This window comes from Phacochoerus africanus, chromosome 4 (assembly GCF_016906955.1).
Source record: "Phacochoerus africanus isolate WHEZ1 chromosome 4, ROS_Pafr_v1, whole genome shotgun sequence".
Taxonomy (NCBI): Eukaryota; Metazoa; Chordata; class Mammalia; order Artiodactyla; family Suidae; genus Phacochoerus; species Phacochoerus africanus.
This window is the reverse complement of record NC_062547.1, coordinates 107,877,433-107,895,789: the sequence shown is the minus strand read 5'-3', so window position 1 is coordinate 107,895,789 and position 18,357 is coordinate 107,877,433. Positions and strand designations below refer to the sequence as shown.

The 18,357-nt window shown below is 38.3% G+C and overlaps 1 protein-coding gene across 1 annotated transcript in view; it reads left to right on the top strand.

Moving 5' to 3' along the window:
* Positions 1–342: 342 nt before the first annotated feature.
* SLCO4C1 (solute carrier organic anion transporter family member 4C1) overlaps positions 343–18,357 on the top strand; it is a 69,114-nt gene continuing 51,099 nt past the window's right edge. The window contains exons 1-2 of the mRNA XM_047778366.1: positions 343–994; positions 5,537–5,800. Of these exons, the coding sequence (XP_047634322.1) occupies positions 658–994; positions 5,537–5,800 (601 nt within the window). The 5' untranslated portion in view covers positions 343–657. The remainder of the gene's footprint in view (positions 995–5,536; positions 5,801–18,357) is intronic.

Sequence of the window (18,357 nt, the reverse complement as noted above, 5' to 3'; positions counted from 1 at the left end):
AAAGCTAAAAGGTGGTTATGTTGTGATGCTAATGACTGTTGTGATGAAGGGTGGGTGAGGATTTCCATTTCTAGGGAAAGTGACAGGTAAAAAGTGTTACCACCATGCTCATGGAATCCAAAGTATTGTACCTGTAACCACTTGACTCTTGGAGTCCAGACCTAACCTGGTTTGGTAAGCAGTAAGTGAGAAAACCGCTGATTATTTTCTTGAATATTTCCTGATGCAACTGTTTACAGCTTTGCTGGCAGCTCCCAGGGGGAGCTTTAGGGCCCCAAAACAATCTCTATTTGGTCCTTGGTCCTTGGGCTCTGGGAAGGGGGGCGGTGGACTGGGGGGCCTCTCCTCCTCCTCCGGCGGCTTCAGGGCCGCACGCCCACGCCGCTCTTTCCTGTTGGCCAGGGCAGCGACAGGTGAGGCGCGGCCTAGGGCCAATCACACAGCCAGAGAGGTCAGAAGCTCGCGCTCCGCGCAGCCGGCGGCCGCGAAATCGCGGAAGAGGGTCCCAGCAGCGGCTGCGGCCCCTGAAGAGGGACGACCCACAGGCGGGAAGTCTTCCCACAAGGGGGCGCTGCCACCTGCCCGGAGGAGGAGCCAGAGAGGGACCCGGGTTTTTGCCCCTCCGACGCACAAGAGTGGGGAAGACCCATCCTGATCATGAAGGGCTCCAAAGGCATCGACAACCCGGCTTTCGTTGCTTCCAGCCCAGACACCCCGCGCCGTTTGGTTCCATCGCCGTCTCATGTCGAGGTCTCTGTCTTGACCACCAATATCCGGAGAGAGGATTCGCAGCCTAAGGAGCCTCAGAAGTCCCCGGACCTACCTCTGTCTTCAGTAACTACCCCCGGCTCCCAGGAGGGGTCCGGGCCAGTCTCACAGTCCGAGTTTGAGGAGGGGCCCTGCGGGTGGGGCAACTTCCAACCCCAGTGTTTCCAGCGCTGCAACACACCCCGGGGCTTTCTGTTTCACTACTGCCTCTTGGCCCTCACGCAAGGTAAGGTCCCAGGCCGGCTCCAGGAGGCACAGGGGCGAGCTGAGGGCGAGGAAGCGCGCGGAAGCCGGCAGGGAGGAGAGGGCAGGTGCGCGGCGGATCCGAGCCCCTGTGGTCGTCAGCCCCGCGAGGTGGCCCCAGTCTTGGGATTTGCAAGCGCTCGCTCGCACCGACGTTGGCCATGCAGATTCAGGCTTATACATTTTGGCTTCTGTTTTATCGCAACAGTTAAAACTTGCCATACTAGCTCTTTATCTCTAGTGTTCTACTTCAGTCTTGGAGATTCGATTTCTGGAAAGAAGATGGAAATTACTGGATGTTTCCTGGGGGAAACGTTTGGTCAGGGCGAGCTGCGCGGGGAGAGGGGAGGTGTCCACTGTACAAAACGCATACATTTTGCTAAAGCCTTTTATTAAAGGAATGTTTTTACATTATTTCTGAAACAGAAGAATTAATAAAATTGCAGTTGAGGGTAGGGTGGTTCTCAAAGGAAAAGTAGTTGAAAGTATACAGTAGAGGAGTTCCCGTCGTGGCTCAGTGGTTAACAAATCTGACAAAGAACCATGAGGTTGCCGGTTCGATCCCTGGCCTTGCTCAGTGGGTTAAGGATCCGGCGTTGCCGTGAGCTGTGGTGTAGGTTAAAGATGCGGCTCGGATGCCGAGTTGCTGTGGCTCTGGCTTAGGCCGGTGGCTACAGCTCTGAAGAAAAGACCAAAAAAAAAAAAAAAAAAGGATACGGTAGAGTAGACCTACGAATTCATGTTTTGGGAGTATAGTTTTAGTGTTTTGGAGGCACAAATAGAGCCCAGAGAGTAAATCAGAAAAGGCTTTAAGCGTTAACTGGCAAGGCGTTTTAACCTCGTTTATCTGTTTTTTTTTTTTTTTTTTTTTTCCCCTGAGGAGCATTAGATGCCCTGGGGAGTTACTGATAAAATCCAGGTTTATACCCACAGGAGTTTGCAATCTAAGCCTGATTTGGAGGAGTGAGTAGTAGGGTAGAAGGACAATGGGTTTCAGGAAAGAAGACACGCAGAGAATCAAAGAAATGGGAAGTTACAGTAAGGTGACAAGAAGGGTGGCATTAAAGTTGAGCACCTTGAAGGACATGTTGAAAATTAGTTAGAATTTGATGGTATGTAGATATTTTTTGGTCACTTGAATCATAGTTTAAAGTTGTAAAGAGGCAGTGAAGGATTGATTGAAAGAAATGTAATCCCCCCCCAAAAAAAAATTGGGGAAGAGGAGGGCTGGAAAATTTTTTTTTTTATGATTACCAGAAGACTAAATCTAAATATATTTTTCCTGTTCCTATTCCTGCTACACTGTCTCAAAGGAACTCAGTGTCCCTGCACAGGTTAGGTGCTGAGTAAATATTTGTTGATTGCTAGTCACCTGCAGCTCTTCTAGGGACAATTTTGTGTTCAGGTGTTACTTCCTTTTCCACCTTTCTGGTCCCCACCAAAGTTGCTTTCTCTCAATATCTTGATTTTAGTTGTCCAAGATCAGTGATTATGAAGCATCTTAGTGTCAAAAGAATGCAAAGTTCAGAGAAATTGAACACAAGTAAAAAATTTCTTGTGTTTCATCTTAAAATGTGTTCTGGAATTTCAGTATTATTCCAGAATATGTAATTTTGCATATTCATAGAAAAATGTCTCAAGGTTAGCCTGGAGCTACTCTAACTAGAACTCTCCAATTTAAGAAGTATAAAATGAGATTAGAATGACCCCATAAGTTAATTCTTATTTCAGTTTAAGTTTGAATGACTAAAAACATTATTATGCTGTTTCTCAAAAATGACCCTTGAGAAGGCCATTTCCATGATATGTTAATAGGTGATTAATTGATTAAAAAAAAGACCCAGGGTGTTCCTGTCAAGGCTCAATGTTAACAAACCTGACTAGTATCCATGAGGACACAGGTTTGATCCCTGTCCTTGCTCTGTGGGTTAAGGATCTGGTATTGCCTGAGCTGTGGTGTAGACTGCAGACACGGCTTGGATACTGTGTTGCTGTGGCTGTGTCATATAGTCTGGTGGGTACAGCTCTGATGATTTGACCCCAGCCTAGGAACCTCCATATGTCGCAGGTGCAGCCCTAAAAACAAACAAACAAACAAACAAACAAACCCTAAAACTTGTCAAGTGTGTTTACTTAACCCAGCACTTCTCAAAGATAAACAGGATTTCCTAATGTGCTTCCCCTCTTCATGCATTTGCAATAGAAAACATAGCATGCAGTGTTTCATGAAATTTTTTTTTTTTTTAAGCAGACTTCTTGAAACTTAGGTAGTACAAATTCGCATTGGGATCGTAGGTTTAAAGTGCTGTATTTGCACAAGAGTTTGCAAATTTACATTTTCAGAAAAGTTTTACCATAAAGGCAATCAATCCTAATGACTAACTTTTAATCAGTGTGGCAAGGGTGTTAGGGAGTTGATTTTTGGGTGAGAAGTTTTCAAAATCTAAAATAGTCTTATCTCCTTATAAATATATCACTCCTAGGTACTTCAGAAATTTTGTCTTAAAATATTAAGAATTATAAATTGGCTTATAGATTTATTAAATTGGCATAAAAGTAAAAATCATGTTAGGACTTTCGAAAGTTGTATAAATTTTCATGAAATACATTTCCTTTTTTTTTTTTTTTTTGCTTTTTAGGGCCGCAGGTGCAGCATATGAAAGTTCCCACGGTAGGGTTCAAGTTGGAGCTACAGCTGTTGGCCACAGCCACAACAATGCAGGATCCGACCTATACCACAGCTCACGGCAATGCTGATCCCCAATCCAGGGATGGAACCCACATCCTTATGGATACTACTAAGGGTCATTGCCACTGAGCCAGGTCAGGTACTCCTGAAATACTTTTTTTTTTTTTTTTGTCTTTTGCCATTTGTTGGGCCGCTCCCGAGGCATATGGAGGTTCACTGGCTAGGGGTCTAATCGGAGCTGTTGACACCAGCCTACACCAGAGCCACAGCAACTCGGGATCCGAGCCGCGTCTGCGACCTACACCACAGCTCACGGCAATGCCGGATTGTTAACCCACTGAGCAAGGGCAGGGATTGAACCCGCAACCTCATGGTTCCTAGTCGGATTCGTTAACCACTGCGCCACTACGGGAACTCCTCCTGAAATACTTTTTTAATAGTCTTGGTAAAGCAAAATTTGAAGAGATTATGAAGATCATGGTTTGGATACATTCTGTTAATTAATGAATGAAAACAGTTCATGGTAACTTCTTAAGTAAAAGGAATAACCAGTTAAGATTTTTGAAATTTGATCAGGTGCTTTTCATTTTCAGTTTATAGTGTTTAAACTTCTGTAAATTTAATCTATATCCAAACAGGACAGTTTTGTTAAACCAGTCAAAATTGGTTGTCCAGCATTTCCCTTTTTTTTTAATTTTTTTTTTTTTTGCCTTCTTAGGGCCTCACCTGAGGCATGTGGAGGTTCCCAGGCTAGGGGTCAAATCAGAGCTCTAGCCACTGGCTTACACCACAACTCACAGTAACGCTGGATCCTTAACCCATTGAGTGAGGCCAGGGATTGAACCTGCATCCTCACGGATTAGTCAGATTTCGTTTCCACTGAGCCATGATAGGAACTACCAGCTTTTCCTTTTTTACCTTATATTCCTTTATCATAGTTATAATGAGCAAATGAAGTATAAGTTTTTTTTTTCTGTTACTTTGCCTATAATTTAGAATGCCAGTGGTTGAAATAAGACTTTTAGCTTATATTTGGTTTTGCCCCAGAAACTTTTGAATGGTAACTTTAATGTCTCTAAGAGTGTTCAAAGGAAAAATGATGTTTGAGAACTCAATTTCCCTTTTTTCAAGACAAGGATCTCATGTTATAAATGTTTAAAGATTGAGTAATTTGAGTAGTTTTAAGTATTTGACCTCCTTAGTCACCTGTACATTTTGTACTTTTCCTAGTACATGGGAATATGCTATACTTGGAAATTCTCTATTGAACCAGCTTCATGAGACTTTACCAGTTTGACTTTTTGTTTGTCATTGAAGAAAAAATGAAATTAGCTGTAATTCAGTATGTGACAAGCATCAATTTGATTTAACATCTGAAAGTTCACAAGTGTGTATACTTTAAAAGCAAAGTGGTTTGTAAGGAGATATGTTTGGGTTGTTTAGCTTTGAAACTTTGAGACTTTTAAAATTGGAACATTTGAAAATATCAGAAGAGAAGTTTCTGTTGTGGCTCAGTAGGTTAAGAACCCAACTGGTATCCATGAGGATGTGAATTTGATCCCCGGCCCTGCTCAGTGGGTTGACAATCCAGCATTGCCGTGAGCTGTGGTGTAGGTCGCAGATGAGACTTGGATCCTGCAATGCTGTGGCTGTGGTGTTGGTCAGTAGCTGTACCTCCAATTAGACCCCTAGCTTGGAAACTTTCATATGCCACAGGTGTGGCCCTAAAAAAAAAAGTCTGAGGAAAAAAACAAACTTTTGTATGTCGTGTTAATAATCATAATCCGTATAGTAAAGTTGTAATAATGCACATAAATTTCCTCTTTTCTCTTTTAGGTATTGTAGTAAATGGCCTAGTAAATATTAGCATTTCCACTATTGAGAAGCGCTACGAATTGAAGAGTTCCCTGACAGGCTTGATATCGTCAAGCTATGATATCTCATTTTGCTTGTTGTCTTTATTTGTATCATACATTGGTGAAAGAGGACACAAACCAAGATGGCTTGCCTTTGCATCCTTTATGTTAGGACTGGGAGCACTTGTGTTTTCATTGCCAAAATTTTTTAGTGGAAGATACCAATTGGGGTCCCTTTTTGAAGGTAAGTTCTATTGTGTTTTTGTTTCTTTTCATTTAAGATGTGGTATGGAACTAGGTCATTAGCTCTATGTTTCGACTCACTGGTATGGTAAGAAGGGTAGGGGCTTAAGTCTCCTCCATTACTCGCTGCTTTGTTATGATGTGAATTGTGTGAAGGAGGAGATTATAGAGGCAGATGGTGCATTATTCATTGCCTCAGTGGGTCTCCAAGTTTTTAATCATGTAATATTCATTCCCCATATTACACAGAAGCTTCCTCAAAAAAGACATGGCCTGTTTTACTTTACAGGTAGTATAACTTCATTGGGGTTTTAAGATTTCTAGTTTTTCCCTTTGTGATTTCATTTGCTGTACTCATAGCTCTGTACCACTGACTTGACTCCCGATTTGAGAAAGAGTGTTATAGAAGTGGGGCTCTTCCTGAGAACTGAAACTACCTTCATTTCTGACCCTCTAGTTTAGAGACATAGAACTTCATGAGTTACCTAAAGTGTTGTTCTGGTCAGTATATTATTTAAAGGCACAGGAAATAAGTTTGATTATTTATATTTCTTTCTTTTCCCTCCCTGAAGAATCCTTTTTAATGGAAAAACAATTATGGTAGAGCCAGAGGAATGTACTAATAAAGTAGACTTTAACTTTTGTCCTTCCTGAGACTTTTAATAACAAATATTGAAATAAAATCAGAGGGCTGCAAAATCAGAAGCTTTGAGATGTTAATGAGGAAAATGCTTATAGCAAGAAAAAGGGAGAACTGGGGCCTGCTGCACGATAGGCATTATTTTATTACCATTAAAAAAAAGGGTTAAGATGGTTATATGTGTATTCATATTGAAAATTAATATTAAAGTGTTAACATTTTCCAAGATTTATTTCCCAATCTTAGAAAAGCAACAAATAGGAAGATATTTTATTTTATTTTATTTTATTTTATTTTTGACTTTTTGTCTTTTAGGGCTGCACCAGTGGCACATGAAGGTTCCCAGGCTAGGGGCCGAATTGGAGCTGTAGCCGCTGGCCTATGTCACAGCCACAGCAACATGGGCTCTGAGCCACGTCTGCGACCTACACCACAGCTCACTGCAACACCAGATCTGTAACCCATTGAGTGAGGCCAGGGGTCGAACCCACGTCCTCATGGATGCTAGTTGGGTTCGCCAACCACTGAGCCACGACGGGAACTCCAGGAAAATATTTTTAATAACAAAGTATATATCATGCAACATGGTTTTAGCAGTGTACTAATTAATTAAGCAGACTTGATTTTGGAAATAAAAATAGAATATGCAAGCATATGGATTAAGACAGGATGTTTTAAAAATGTGGGACAGTTTGGAATGAATGTGATAAGGTAAATGTGTTATCAGTAGAAAGAACAGTTATTTGATTCTAGTGTATTTAAAATTCCACAAGATTTTATCAGGCCAACTTCACATACTTTCTCTGGGGTAGTTTTAGGAATATACCTGTAGGCTTTAGTATACTATCTTTGAAATATTAATGATAATGGAAAATCTCAATTTTAGTTTGTCACACGAGAAATACAAAACTGATTCTATGACAGCAAAAATACTGTGTTTATAGTGATTAGGTGGTGATCTTTGTACTGAATCTAATCCCTCAGTGTTCCAGTTGGTCAGATGCCCTGGCTTGTTCTTAAAGTATCCAGACTTTGTTAAAAAAATCTTTGACTCTATAAACTGAAACATAAACACCTACTTCAGTGCAAAAGCCTGAAGTGCCCTTAGCAGTCTTCTTAGCTTCATTTCTTGCCATACACATGTTGAGTTGCAGTGAATCTGAACAATTTATAATTCCCAAAGGGAACTGGCCATCAATTAAGCTGTGTGTGTGTGACCAGAGATGAAGCCAAGAGGATTGCTGAAGCTAGACTATAAACTTTTATTTTATTTATTTATTTATTTTAAGGCTGTACCTGCAGCATATGAAAGTTCCTAGGCTAGGGGTTGAATTGGAGCTATAGCTTCCAGCCACGGCAACGGGGGATCTGAGCTGTGTCTGTGACCTACACCACAGCTCATGGCAAGACCAGATACCTGACCCACTGAGCGAGCCCAGGGATCGAAGCCGCATCCTTATGGATACTAGTCGGATTTGTTTTCCCTGTGCCACAATGAGAACACCATAAACGATAAACTTTTAGTACATTATTGTATATTGTGCAGGTTTTCAGCAAATTCATATTGATATTTTTCCTTACTTTAGTTGACGTAGATTAAATAGAGGAATTGGCTGATCTGTATGTAAAACTTTTACACTACATTGGCATAATTTGAATAAAAGCTTATATGTGGCAAATAACAAGGAAAAACTTAGATTGCTTTATGTTATTCTGCCATTCATACAGTGCATATTTATTAATGTTAACTGTGCATGGTGCTGAAATAATAGCAGTGAAACAGTTACATGCCGTCTGGGTTTTGTATACTAGTAGGAGGAAATACAAAATAAACAAACAAGATAACTGAAGAGTGAAGCCAGGATAGCTGATAACTGAAGACTGTATATGTGAACAAATCCTGTGAAGTAATAGTGTACTGGGGCAGGGGAAGGCTATTGTGATAAAAACTGGATAATGAAGAGCTAGCTTTGGAAGATGGTTTCCAGGCCAGAGAAAAAATGGTCAAAGGCCTTAGAGCAGAGAACAGTATGGTAGGTTTTAGAAATTGTCGCTTTTTGCCTTTTCTAGGGCCACTCCTGTGGCATATGGAGGTTCCCAGGCTAGGGGTCTAGTTAGAGGTGTAGCCACTGGCCTATGCCAGAGCCACAGCAACTCAGGATCCGAGCCTCATCTTCGACCTACACCACAGCTCACAGCAACACCGGAACCTTAACCCATTGAGCAAGGCCGAGGATCAAACCCTCAACCTCATGGTTCCAAGTTGGATTCGTTAACCACTGTGCCACGACGGGAACTCCTGCCCAGGAGATTTTTACTGTAGTTCAGGTGAGCAGTAAAGGTGTTACTGGGTGGGTAACACTAGAGATCTAGAGGAGTGACTGATTTTCAATGTATATTAAAGGAAAAAGGAGAAGGGACTTTCTAGTGGATTGATTAGAAAGAAGGAATGAATAATGACTCATTCATATTTGGCTTGACCAACTAGAGTCATTTACTAGAATGTGATAGCCTTAGTAGAACAGAATTAGGAGTGGAAATCAAGAATTCAGGTTTGGACTTAAGTGTGAACTGCATGGTATATATATCTACTGTACTGTTGCAGCATATCTTTAGACATATTTGCTTATGTAAATGTGCAAGTCATTCTTTAGTCTTCATTCCTAGAAATGAAAATATTGGCTTGAAGGGCTTCCTCATTGTAATTTTTTTTTTGTCTTTTTTAGCTATTTCTTGGCCACTCCTGCGGTATATGGAGGTTCCCAGGCTAGGGGTCTAATCGGAGCTGTAACCACTGGCCTACGCCAGAGCCACAGCAACGCGGGATCTGAGCCGCGTCTGCAACCCACACCACAGCTCACGGCAATGCCAGATCATTAACCCACTGAGCAAGGGCAGGGACCGAACCCGCAACCTCATGGTTCCTAGTCTGATTCGTTAACCACTGCGCCACGACGGGAACTCCCCTCATTGTAATTTTTGAGAGATAATGTCACACTGATTTTTAGGAAGGGGTATACCATTACCCTCCCACAGTCGGTGTATGAAAATGTCTGGTTGCTATTTTGAAATTTTTACACTTTTTTTCATGAACATTTTCTTTAATAGAGATTTCATTGTAGTGTGTTTGTGTTTGTGTGTGTGCAGGTGTTTATAGTATAACAGATACAAAGCTCGGGACTGAAATTACATTACGTATGTAAAGAAACCTGGACATTTGCAAACAGAAGGAATGTTAGAAATTGTAAAACTGTTGTTTTACAATGAAGAACCTTAGGACAAGAGGTGAAGTGATGACTTTTTAGTGCTCTCATAGATGGTCAATAACAGCTAAAATTAATATTAGTTTTGTTTTACTCAATATTTAAAAAAATTATTACTCATAGTAGGTTAACTAGGTATATTGAAAATTTCAATATTTTTATGAATTTAAACCATTTATTCCCTAATTTCACATAGCCAATTTTAATAGTCTGTATTATCGTTAAAACACAGTAACTCGTCTGCTCAAGTGAATTAATCCACTTTTGAAAACAGGGGATCCTGTAACTGAAAATCTGTGTTATTTGTCCAGCTTTCTAAGGAGAATGAAGAAGACTGAATATTTAAGAAATCATATTATTAATTGAAATTGTACATGTAATTTAATTTGAAACTGACATTGAGAAAATTAATATATTATTTCCTTGAATTTTTTTTTTGTCTTTTCTAGACCTGCACCCACGGCGTACGGAGGTTCCTAGACTAGGGGTCTAATTGGAGCTGTAGCTGCCAGCCTATGCCACAGCCACAGCAACTAGGGATCTGAGCTGTGTCTGCAAACTACACCACAGCTCACTGCAATGTCGGATCCTTAACCCACTGAGCAAGGGCAGGGACTGAACCCGCAACCTCATGGTTCCTAGTCGGATTCTTTAACCACTGAGCCACAATGGGAACTCAGTATGTTTTTTTTTTTTTTTGTTACGGTTTATTTTGAACTTGAGGGAAACCAAAGTCGGGGCTCAGCTTGGATGAGATGATCTCTGTAAAAGGAGATTAAAGTAATATAGTAAGTAGAAGATAACAAAATATGAAATAGGATAAGCATATGTAATTTCCACAGGTGTGAGAATAACAGAAGAGGAGGTTAAGAGTTAGCAAAAAGGTAGAAAAGAATATGTGGAAATAGCTTGAATTTTCTATTGTTCTTTAAATAAATTTAAGTAGGTTTGAGAAAGTATTATTTAGGGGAAGTTTTAATGGAGACATAAGGGTTAGAGGAGCTTATCTAACTTTGAATGGAAATAATAACATCATAGGGAAGTTTTGTTTGTTTTTATTGGATACGCACACAAAAGAAAGAATTAAATTTAAGGGAAATTAATGCTTCAAAGGGCTAAATTTGGTATACATTAACCTGAAAATAGAATAATGTCATAAAACATTTTCAAGTAAATCATTACTTTTGATATATTTTAACAACCATTAATATAACAATATATTTTAATATAACTTCTAAGTATTTTAAAAAATGTAATAAATAAAATGTTATATAGTAAAGATTTATTTATCTTCTTCCAAGCACTTTTTAATTTCCTTTGGATGAGTGTTAGTTTAATGTTTCTAAGCAAAATACTTTTTTCTTTTCATTGAGACTTTAGGATGGGGGTGATTAGTAAATAGTTAGGGCTTGTAGAGAAGTAATTATTAAATCCAGTAAAGCCCTTTTTCTTTATTGACTAATGGTTGGATCAGTTTTCCTAAGCTGTATTATTTTCTTGTTTCTCTTTTCCATTCTTTACTCTCAAAGAGAGGTAGCTCTCAACACTTGCCATTTGCTTCATCACTAAATTTCTAATGTTTTAGAAATGGTATTTCACAGAGATTTCTGCATCAAAGGACTTTGCTTACACAGAGCGACTCCCCAAAAAAGTTGAACTAGGAAAATGGTTAGAGCAGGACTCAAAGTTGGATTTAATTTTTAGTTACTGTTTTATCTTTGTCTTCTATTTGTAAGGTTTTTTATTGTTGTTGCATTTTTTTAAAACATGGAATGCTTGCCTAGATTGGAGAGTACAGAGGGCCAAGAGTCGTAGAGTTTTTCAGCTACCAATTCAAAAAGGATGCTTTAATTTTGCTTGGTCTCTGAGTGTTCTTGCTTCTTGATATTGCTTCTTCCTTATAGAAATCACACTTATTTTTCTTATATTTAAGTTTTACTGTAATGAAATAAAGAGGAGAGGTGATTTCTTAGGTTAAAAGATAAAATAGTGTAATAAAACAAATTATTCAAAAAATTTAAAATTAAATACACACAGTAAAAGAGCTAGAGATAACTAGTGCTCCAGATGAAACTATCACAATTTTTGGAGTTCCTGCTGTGGCACAACAGGATCAGCGGCATCTCTGGAGCACCGGGACACAGGTTTGATTCCCTTGCCCAGCACAGTGGATTAAGGATCCAGTGTTGCTGCAGCTGTGGCATAAATCACAGCTGTGGCTCAGATCTGATCTGTGGCCCAGGAATTCCACATGCTGTGGAGTGGCCAAAAAACCCCATAAAACAAAACATAAACTATCACAATTTTTAATATCAGAGGCACTTTACTGTCCCCCAAACTTTCTAAATACTATGAATTATCCTGGATGGTTGCTACCCTTATTTAATGCCCCATAGAGATACTAATTCAGTAAGTGCCGTGTCCAGTGCTGCAGGGAAATGAGGAATCCTGGAAGAGGAATGGCGAGATATAACAAAACACACAAGACTACTTTACATTTAGAAAGTGGGGGACCAGGGGGCACTCTGTTTCCACAGAACCAAAGGTGCCTAGGCTTTAGCCCACATGACTTTTATTAAGGAAGGTGATGAGATTACTGGAGAAGGTGACCAGATTAGTATTGGTAGGATTAAGGAAGGTGACAAGATTTGTGGGCAAGAATAGGCCTAGGCAATGATGAGGTTATCTTCTTAGTGATATCAAGGGGGGTACCCTTAGGACCTAGTGCAGTTGTTCATAGAATAACATGAATATCCTGTCTTTGAAGGAGACCCTGTACTTTAGAACTCTGTGTCCACAGCTATTTGCCTTCTGCGGAGTTCAGCTGTTCAGTGGTCTCCAGCAAGTAAGTCTGGAGTACGACTCAAAAGCTTATATTTTAAAAAAATTTCCCAAATGATTTTAACAGTTCACCTGGGAAATATGTGTACAGTTTAAATTTTAAATTGTTTTGTCCGGTCAATTGTGGGCATAGATAGAAAGACTTCATTTTAGAGTTATTGCTTTATATTTTCCTTTAAAATAAGAGTTTCACAACCATCATGAAATACTATATACCTTAGTGTAGTCAGTTTTGTTGAAATTCAAATGACCAAACTTCTGAAATAGAGGAAACTCACAGAGAAAAACAAATAGGAAAACATGTATCAATGAGATGTTAGCAGAAACTGCAAACCACAGCTGTAGTTTGCAGATAGATACAGATCTAAAAATCCACGGCCTTGAGCAAGAAAAAGTATGTCCCAGCCTTTCCCAAAATATGATCTGCAGAGCACAGTTTCTCAGCTACTCACGGTCTGTTAAACCTGTGTTCCTAGTTCAATTAATTTTTGAAAAGGTGAAGGTTAGAGAGGTATCTTGTTCCATCAGTGTGAAAGTGAATGCGTTGTGTGACCCTTTGGTTAGGGAATGTGAAATGTAGAGTTCTGAACTTACTGACCAAGGGATTCTGTTGGTATGCTCGTTCCTTTTACCTTGCTTCCACTACTCACTTTACATTTTCCTTTACAGATAAGTGTTTCAGTGAACAGACTTTGGGGAAATCTGCTCAATGCTGTCTTACATCTAAGTATGTGATTTTTGAAGCCCTTGTTCAATTTAGAAACGTCTTTATGGCCAACACTTAGAACAATATGTGATGGACAATAGATCCTTGAGAAATGTTTGTTGAGTTGTCAAATATATAAAAGAAAGAATGAATCCCTTCAGTGGAGGCATATTAAGAGTCTGATGATTTTTCTTCCATAGAAGGCAGTAAGAGTAGGTAATGGCAGATAAAGGCAGTCTGGGTTTCTCTTTTCACATTTTCTGTAAACTTGGCTTTATGGAATAAATGTACTCCATGAAGAATAATGGCATATTTTCTCTTCTTTTGCCCACTGACTTGGGCAGAATTCTGTTAAATTATCAGAGGCAAAAATTATTTGCTGTAAATGATCTATATGGGTAAAATTTGGGATCTGGAAAATTTGCAACATGAAAAAGGAAGCTAAAATGAGAAGCATGTTCAGAAATAGCAAAATGCGCTGATATTCTATGTTTGGTTTTCTTCTTAATCACTTGCTAAAACACTGATTTCACTATGTATCTTCTGCACTTTTAAGGTGGTACTAAAGTGTCAGAATTATTTTTTGATTGTTAGTAGTGATTACCCTCATTTATCTTCATATATGAAATAAAAGTAAATGCTCTGATGGAGCATTCAAGTGGACCATAGACCACAGTTTGAGTCTAAGCAGATGTAATATATGACAGGTAATGATTAAGCAAGGTTTTTTTTTAGCTTCCTCAGAAAGGTTGGTAAAAATGTGGTTTGTAGCAAGAAAGAAATGAGGAAATTCTATTTTCTTAGTCATTATTTTAAAAATACACAAATTAGCCAGTGTGTGTTTTATGTATTTTTTTCTCTTTTATTTTAATGCTGTTAGCCCATTGCATTGAGTGAAAGTATGCAGCAGTATAGCAGGGATATTAAGGTCAGAGAAAACAGTTTACATTTTTGCTCAAGCGCTGTATGATAGGTCTGCGTGACCCTGGACCAGTTTCTTCAACTATAAATTGCGATGATGATAGTAACTGCTGCCTCATAGGGAATTATACACAGAGATAGGTAGTTCATGGTGTGGGTAAATGCTCATTAAATAATGGCAATGAGTAATAATGAAGTTCATGATAATTATGAAACAGCTATACTAACGTACAAAAACTGCCCTTCTTGGTTTATTTAGTTTAGTTGTCAGTGGTAGTTACAAGATAATATGAGCAGCTGAAAATCTTTCAATATAATACATATTTTTTTGTAGGTGCCACATCCCCCAAATCTAGCTAAATACTTTTAAAGTAATATATCTGAAAAGACTTTAATTAGCTATGTTTCCAGGATTGTACTCTTTTTATGAGATAAGAAGATAAATTTAATTGGATCCACACAAAAGATCATGTTAAAATATTGCCTTTTAAATAGCCAGGGCATAGTTAGTTCCCTGGTGGCCCAGCAGTTAAAGATCTGGCGTTGTCATTGCTGTGGCACGGGTTCAGTGCCTCACTGGGAAACTTATGCACACTGCAGGCATAGCCAAAAACTATATCTATTTATATTTTTATATGTATTTATAAATATATATATACACACAGAATTGTGCTCTGAGAGTAAATAGCCAAGTTTCCTCTTTTTAAATATCTTTATTTTTTTTTCTTCTAATTTTAAACATGCTATGTCCCTTTGGAAGCTAATCAGAAGATAGAAAAATGCAAACAAAAATGTAATAAAAGGGAAAAAATGGCATCTATAGATAAAAAGTAAGGAAATAAAAGTTTTCATGATAACACAGCCTAGATAACACACATTCATACATGTATTCACAAATAGCCACACATAATTACACTTTTATGTTACATAGTCATTAACACACACTGATACACACTCTCATTTTCACTCACTCTTACTAACCTTCATACACACTCATACACCTTTACATCACATTTACACATACACTTTCAAGTACACATTTTAAAGAAAAAAGATTTTGAACTTATGGATATCTAATTTTTTTTAAAATTAGAATATATATTGAGTATTGTTATACATTAAAAGAGACAAAGTTGTAGAATACTTATGCTTTTGTATTATTTCATTTTATAGCTAACCTATTTAACCATCCTTTGTTGTGATTTTTATTAATACATATTATTTTTCTGGTAAGAAAAGTTCTTTTGGTCATTGCTGGCAATTTAGATAAACTAAGAAGTAGACAGAGAAAAAAACAATTCATTATTATTTTTTTCTCAAGGAGGACAACATTGGAATTGTCTTACTATTTTATTGCGCCTGTTATAGAGTTAATGCAATATTTTGCATAGTTTGCAATTGTGAGCATTCTTTTTCTTGCATAAAACTCCGTTTTATATTTTAACCATTCTCATAGAGTTAAATATTTACATGTTAAATGTTTTCCATTATAAATCACCTCATGATAACATTTTCATGTTTAAAGGTTTTACTGTACTTTGTAATTATATGGTAATTAACATTTTGGAACTGGCTGTTTTCATTCAGAATAATTCTCTGAAGACTCATCAGGATTGAGTTTATCAACTGCTCATTCCTTTTTATTGCTAATTAGTAAATATTCCATGGTATGGATTACCATGGTTTGTTCAACCATTCACCTTTTAAAGGACATCTAGGTTGATCCCAGCTTTTTGGCTATTGGAGATAAAGTTATGAACATTTGTGTACAGATTTTTCTTTACAAATTTATTTATTTTAGCTGTGTATGCAGCATGCAGAGGTTCTTTGGCAAGGGATTGAAGCCATGCCATAGCAGTGACAATGGCAGATCCTCAACCTGCCGGGCTACCAGGGAACTCCATGTGTACAGATTTTAGCGTGAACATAGTTTTCATTTCTCTAGGATAGATGCCCAGTTATAAAACTGCTGAGTCATATGATAGTTCTATACTTAGGTTTTGTTTTTGTTTTTTCTATTTGTGTTGTATAATTTTTTTTTTTTTGGTCTTTTTGTCTTTTTGTCCTTTTAAGCCTGCACCTGTGGCATATGGAGGTTCCCAGGCTCGAGGTCTAATCGGAGCTGTTGCTGCCGGCCTATGCCAGAGCCACAGCAATGCTAGATCCAAGCCATGTCTGTGACCTACGCCACATCTCATGGCAATGCCAGATCCTTAACCCCCTGAGCGAGGTCAGGGATCCAACCCGCAACCTCATGGTTCCTGGTCGGATTCGTTTCTGTTGCACCATGATGGGAAATCCCTATTTGTGTTGTTTTATTTTTAATTTTTTTAAATTTAAAAAATTTTATTAGAGTATATTTGATTTACAGTGTTGTATCAATTTCTGCTGTACAGCATAGGGACCCAGTCATGCATATATATATATATGTGTGTGTGTGTGTGTATACATATATATATATATTCTTATTCTCATATTATTTTCCGTCGTTCTATATCCTAAGAGACTGAATGTAGTTCCCTGTGCTATACAGCAGGGCCTCATTGTCTATACATTCTAAATGTAGCAGTTTGTATCTATTAACTCTGAACTCCCAGTCCATCCCACTCCCTCTCCCTCCCTCTTGGCAACCACAAGTCTGCTATCCAGGTCTGTGAGTCTGTTTCTGTTGTATATATATACAAGTTCATTTGGGTCATATTTTAGATTCCACATATAAGTGGTATAGGGTATCTGTACTTCTCTTTCTGACTTCTTTTAGTATGAGAATCTCTAATTGCATCTGTGTAGCAGCAAATGGCATTATTTTGTCCATTTTTATGGCTGAGCAGTATTCCATTGTATATAGGTACCACATCTTAATCCATTCATCTGTGGGTTTTTTTTTTTTTTTTTTTTTGTCTTTTTAGGGCTGCACCCACGGCACACGGAGGTTCCCAGGCTAGGGGTCAAATCAGAGCTGTAGCCACCGGCTTATGCTTCAGCAACAGCAATGCCAGATCTGAGCCGCATCTGTGATCTACATCATAGCTCACGGCAATGCTGGATCCTTAACCCATTGAGCAAGGCCAGGGATCAAACCTGTGTGCTCATGGATGCTAGGCAGATTTGCTTCTGCTGAGCCATGGCAGGAACTCCCCATTCATCTGCTGATGGACAGTTAGGTTGTTTCCATGTCTTGGCTATTGTGAATAGTGCTGTAATTAACATAGGGGTGCATGTATCTTTTTGAATGAAATTTTTGTCTGGATATATGCCCAGGAGTGGGATTGCTGGATCATATGGTAGTTCCGTATTTAATTTTATGAGGAACCTCCTTACTGTTTTCCATGGTGGTTGTACCAATTTACATGACCACCAACCGTGAAGGAGGTTACCCTTTTCTCCACACCCTCTCTAGGATTTGTTATTTGTTAATGATGGGCATTCTGATTGGTGTGAGGTGGTACCTCATGGTAGTTTTGATTTGTATTTCTCTAATAATTAGTGATGTTGAACATTTTTTCATGTGCCTGCCAGCCATCTGTATGTCTTCTTTGGAGAAATGTCTATTTAGGTCTTCTGCCCATTTTTCAATTGGTTTTTTGTTGTTGTTGTTGTTGTTGTTGTTGTTGAGTTGCTGCCTAACAAAAAAATAATGAATTTTAAACAAAATTCATTTTTATTTTTTCCATTGTGATTGGTTGTAGTGAAATCTTATGGTTTTAATTTGCATTTTTCTAATGGCTAGTGATGTTGAGCATCTTTGTGCATACTTGCTATCTTTATCCTTCTTGTAGTATCTTTTCATGTTTATTACCCATTTTATAACTGGATTGTTTATTTTCTACTGTTGAGTTTGGAAAGTTTTATATCCAAAGTACTAGATCTTTGCCAGATAGGGCTTTGAAAATAGTCATCTAGTCTGTTCCTTGTCCTTTTCAATCTTGTAACAGGGTTTTTCACAGAGCAGAAGATCTTAATTTGGGAAGCTCAGTTTATCACTTTTTTCCTTTTGTTGTCAGGTCTAATAATTCTCTGCCTAGTCCTAAATAAATCCCAAAGTGTTTCTGTTTTTTTTTTTAAAGTTTATAGTTTTTCATTTTACATTTAAGTCTGTGATAAGTTTTGAGTTAATTTGATTCTCTTTATATTTCCAATTAGCATTCTCTGTTACCTTTTTTTAAAAACCCAAGTGGGAGTTCCTG